This window comes from Rhagoletis pomonella, unplaced genomic scaffold (genome assembly GCF_013731165.1).
Source record: "Rhagoletis pomonella isolate Grant_MI unplaced genomic scaffold, Rhpom_1.0 Rhpom_scaffold_04564, whole genome shotgun sequence".
Classification (NCBI taxonomy): domain Eukaryota; kingdom Metazoa; phylum Arthropoda; class Insecta; order Diptera; family Tephritidae; genus Rhagoletis; species Rhagoletis pomonella.
This window is the reverse complement of record NW_023463113.1, coordinates 1-5,269: the sequence shown is the minus strand read 5'-3', so window position 1 is coordinate 5,269 and position 5,269 is coordinate 1. Positions and strand designations below refer to the sequence as shown.

At 32.9% G+C, this 5,269-nt stretch overlaps 1 protein-coding gene across 1 annotated transcript; it reads left to right on the top strand.

Annotated features, from left to right (window-relative positions):
- Positions 1-2,044: 2,044 nt before the first annotated feature.
- On the top strand, positions 2,045-2,616 carry LOC118754757. Its single transcript, XM_036489643.1, has 2 exons — positions 2,045-2,356; positions 2,425-2,616. The coding sequence occupies exons 1-2, from the start codon at positions 2,192-2,194 to the stop codon at positions 2,614-2,616; spliced, it is 357 nt and encodes a 118-aa protein (XP_036345536.1). The 5' UTR covers positions 2,045-2,191.
- The last annotated feature ends 2,653 nt before the right edge of the window (positions 2,617-5,269 follow it).

Genomic DNA, 5,269 nt, shown 5'->3' with positions numbered 1-5,269 from the left:
GACAGCATATGATCTACGTTGGAGAATAGGCTACTTTTTTTTTAAAGAGTTGCCACCTGTTAAAAAAGTTTAATTATATTAATACGCGAAAACGACTGAGCTGACCTTCATTGGAAAATAGGCTACTTTTTGAGAGTTGCCATCTGCTAAAAAAGTTTACTTAAATTAATACGCGGAAACGTCTGAACGGATTTGCATGAAATTTTGCACGCAGATAGTTTATGACCTAGATTGGAAAATAGGCTACTTTTTTAAGAGTTTCCACCTTTTTGAAAATGAAATATTGCACACGGATGGTTTATGATCTGGATTGAAAAAGTGGCTACTTCCTTAACCGGTTTCCTGATCAGAACGAAGTTTGCCACACTTACTACGGATTTCACAAGGATGGCCTTAGATTGAAAGTAATTCCAATAACTCAAGGCCTCTCCCATACAAATTGGAATTTTCATAATACATACATATCTCTTTGGAATTATTTGTGGTAGAAAACTGGAATTTGGTATGGAGATATGTATGCGAAATCAAATTCATACTCACAGAGAAAAATGGACGTATTTGGAAAAGGGGCGTAGCACCTCCCTTACTGACAAAGTTTCATATTGCATATCTCTTCAAATATTTGGGGTAAAGTACTCAAGCTTGGTATGGAAATATATATGTATGTATGTATGTGAAACTAATCCCATACTCATGGAGAAAAATTGGAGTTATTGCACTAGATGGTGTGGCAACTCCAATGCAAATTGATTTTTCTATGCTGCATGTCTCTGGATGTGTTTATTGCCCGTACAAACTGACTTTTTCTTGCCACATATCTCTGGAAGTGTTTGTGGAAGAATACTGGAACTTGGTATGGATTTGTGTATACAAAATTTATAAATTGCTTATGGAAAAAAGTGAGTTATTAAAAAAGGAGGCATGTCGCCTCCCATACATACAAAAACTTTCTTAATACATATCAAAGCACTGCAAATATACCAGCAGAAATACTCTTCACATGTGTACATGAGTAAATGGAACATATATTTTAGAGTACTTAAAAAGATAGGAACAAAAAAAGAGAACATCGTAAATTTGAGGAACTAAGCAATGTTACTCAACAGCGCTCTGCTACATAAAACACTGTTCCGCTTTTCCAGAGTACTTGAGTATGTTGATTGCATTCAGTAGTATTCTAAAACTTCATAGGAAGTATAGGAATACTTATGAAGTTTTATCTTTTAAAATGTTAGCATTCAACATAATGTTAAGACAAGACATACATTTTCCTTTTATTCCAATATACATATACTTAAAATATTGTTTTACATTTCTCGCCGGACGCTTCAATGTTTGCGAAAAAGTTCGAATCTTTCATACATATACATGATTTATGTACATACATATTATGTAAATTTTTTAAATAACCAAAAATGTGTGTCCATTTTCCCGCGACCTGTCTTTATGACCAGTTTTTATTGTCAAATTGATATTTTCATTTCCCAATACCAGGCGCTCATACATGTGAAGTAACAAATTTTCTATTTCTAAGCAGAAAATTGTTTGTATAAATGTTTAAATTTCCTTTCTACTTTGTGAATTTCCAAAGGCTTCTGCAAACGAATTAAAAACTTGTACAAACAAATTTATGCATAGGGAACCCTGCAAACCATTTTTACAGAGTATTCTGAATTGTAGAGAAATTTTAAAGAATTCGTAAAGATCTCCTCCGAGTTTTTGCCGAATTTTCTAAAATAAAATAAACTGTGCACACTTCGATTGTTTTACGAAATAGCGAAACAAAATCGTAAAGATTCCATTATTTTCTTTCCGATTTTTTGCCGAATTTTCTAAGATGAAATGTACTGTGCACACTTCGATTCTTTTACGAAATTTCGGGAGAAAATCAATAATGTAATTATAATAATGTCACAATCGACATTGAAAATATTAAAAAATTCTGACGCACCAAAAAAAAAATATATCTTTTTGTGATTTTGTGCTATAAACGCGTTTATTTATAAAAAACCGAAATTTAAAATAATAAAAATAAGCCAAAAGGGTAAGTTTAATATTGCGATTAATGCTGCTATTTCATCATTAACTAAAATACCACAGTATATAGTGTATGTTTATAAGCACTTTAATTTTACAGAAATTAATAACAAGCTAGATGAAGTATTAAAAGAAAACAACCGACTGCGACTTCATGACAGAAGAGTTCGTAGGTCTAAGACACAAAGTAGAAATTTCCCTGCAGGAAAATAAAAAACAGAGAACAACGCTATTACCACAACTACCATTGACCACGAAGGATGCAATATTTGATTTTGAGCGGAGCTTGAAATCAAGTGATGACATGCGGAAGGAGCTAGTAAGTTCATATACATATAGCTAAAAATTAAATGTATGTAAGTATAAGTCAATCTAAATTATTTACAGTTCGACAAGTTCCTGTGCCATTCAAATACAGATATGGCAAAGTTCATATCCGGAAATTTAAAAGCTGTCTTTGGAGACGACAGCCTAGTTACGCAGCTCTCATTGACAAACTTGAAGGGCAACACGTCCGTTAAGGACTTTACGATTATTCAAGTTTTAAAAGGTCTGATATTTAAGGAAAATCATATGTAACACTGTAGGATTACTAAAATTTTTAATACTTACCTTTTGAACGCTTAAAATTTATATTTATCACTTTATTTTACATTTACTTACCTTAAACCTTGAAAACTATTGTGAATTCTTTTGTAGCTAACATTAAGCTGCCTCATAGGCAAACGAGCAGTTTGTAATTATTTGCTCGCTATCCTCGCAAACAGCCGGATCGTAATTGAAATCCCTCTCTCATACATTTCATATAGTATATAAACCGAATAAACGTTAGCGATTAATTTCCAAAAATTTCCGTGTTTAATTTCTTTCAGAAGGTTGGCAAAATTTTCTTTAAGAAATCTATTCTAACTTTTCTTCAGAATGCTGGAAAAATATTCTCAGAGACAACTTTTAGAATTTTCCTTTAGAAATTGAACAAAATATATTTAAAGAAATCCTTTAGAATTTTCATTCAGAAATTTAACAAAATATTCCTAAAGAAATCTTTTAGAATTTTAGTTAAAAAATCCTACAGATATTTCTTTACGAGTTCGTGTCAACGATTCATACGATTTTCTTTGAAAATTCGTAAAGAAATCATTACAGAATTCGAAAAACATTTCCGAGTTTCTTTAAAATTTCGTTAAGGTTTCGGGAACTTTGGTTTGCAGGGAAAGCTTGCTACTTCATATGTATTTGCGCCTGGTATTGGGAAATGAAAGTATCGTATTGTACAAATAACAAGTAAGAAAGTCTAAGTTCGGGCAGAGCCGAACATTAAATACCCGGCGCAAGAATTAAATACATGTTTTTCCCCTTTCCGAAAGCTACCCCTACATAGAAAGCCGGGGTGTATCAATTTTGAGTAAATTAGCGTCTTTAAATTTCGAAATATTGCAGTTTCAAGCATTTCTGAAATTTATCGTTATATGAAAAGCGGCCGTAATTTTAGTCCGATTTCAATAATTTTCAACGTTTTGCTTTTATGTGGCAAGAACAATAAAAATACCGAGTTTGGTACAAATTGATAGAACGGTTACCGATATACATATATGTGGTCATAAGTGGGCGGTGCCACGCCCATTTTCCAAAATTTAACCATAAACATATTTCTTGGTAAAGAATTGTTGCGAGCATCAATTTTGAATAAGTTAGCTTTAATATTTACTGATTTATCGAAGATTTCGTATTTCTCTAAATTACCCTTATATGGAATGTGGGCGTGGTTATTGTCGGATTTTAAAAATTTTGGTATGCTGTACCAAGGCGAACAACTGTGCGAAGTTTGGAATAAATCGGTGCAGCGGTTGCCAAGATATACACATATAACTATAAGTGGGCGTGGCTACGCCCATTTTTCAAAAATTTATAATATTCTTATTTTTCGTCTAAAAGTTATTGTAAATATCAATTTTGAGTGATTAATCTTCAGTAGTTACTAAAATATCGCAGTTTTCGTGTTTCTGAAAATTACCGTTATATGGGAGGTATGCGTGGTTATTGTCCGATTTTGCCCATTTTCAATACCATCCGTCCTACGCCTGAAAGAAGTACACGTACCAAGTTTCGTTAAGATATCTTAATTTTTACTCGAGTTATCGTGTGCACAGACGGACGGACAGACGGACGGACGGACGGACGGACAGACAGTCACCGCTTAATCGATTTCTCTTTTCATCCTGATCATTTATGTATACATTTGTCTATATCTATCTCGATTCGTTTTGCCTGTTACAAACAACCGTTATGTGAACAAAGTTATAATACCCTTGTGCACAAGTGCGCTCGGGTATAAAAATTGGTTCTCTGTATAAAATGAGTCCACTTTCTTTATAAAAATATGCTATTGGCTAAATATTCGGAGTGCCCTACATTGTTTCTCCATGTTTGCTATTTAACATAAGTGTCAACTCTAACATTAACATTATGTAGCATTAAACGAAAACTTCCAAACATACTCAAAAAATACTTGTGAAGGAACATATTTTTTGTGGAAGATTAACAGCATGGTACTGCTGATTTATGTTCCTCTTTATTTCGGAACATAATTTGTTTGAGTACTTTTTTTAGGTATACAGCGCTCAACATCTTCACTTCGCTTACTTCCATACCCTCTTTGTAGTTTACATATTTGAAAAAAAACTTCACAGTGAAGCAAACTGAATTCCGATTCAGACCTTTATATGGATATTTTCTAGAAGAAAAACCGGCTAAAAAGTCGTTTATGATAGCCGTTTACGATCCGTTTTCGAGTACTTTTTCGCTTGAAATTGTCGAGCGCCTGCGAACAGTCCTAAACGGATCGAAAAAGCATTCATATGTGAATATTATATATTATAAAATATTGTTAGTCTAAGAGCCGGTGGTTGACCGTTTTTTATCAAATATAATTTATAAACAAATATGCCTATGATAACTTGCCTATCGAAAAGTGCTCATAGCTATTTTTAATTTAATTAATTTTAATCAATAATCTTTCATCACCTTCACTCTTGTGATAACCGAATGAGTTTTATCTCAATTGATAGTTTTTAACACACAGAATATGCCTAGGTAGGCTTGCCTACTTATTTCTGTGCATGGCTACTTGGCAAGTTGATGTGAACAGGTAAGTCAATATAGGTAACTACAGCGATCTGTTAACCAATCCAAATTGATATCATAGGTAAGATATTTTAATTACAAAACCAAT

Coding starts and splice junctions, on each gene's coding strand:
- LOC118754757 (XM_036489643.1), top strand. CDS start 2,192: ATGACAGAAGAGTTCGTAGGTCTAAGACACAAAGTAGAAATTTCCCTG. Junction 2,357..2,424: donor ATGACATGCGGAAGGAGCTA/GTAAGTTCATAT, acceptor AATTATTTACAG/TTCGACAAGTTCCTGTGCCA.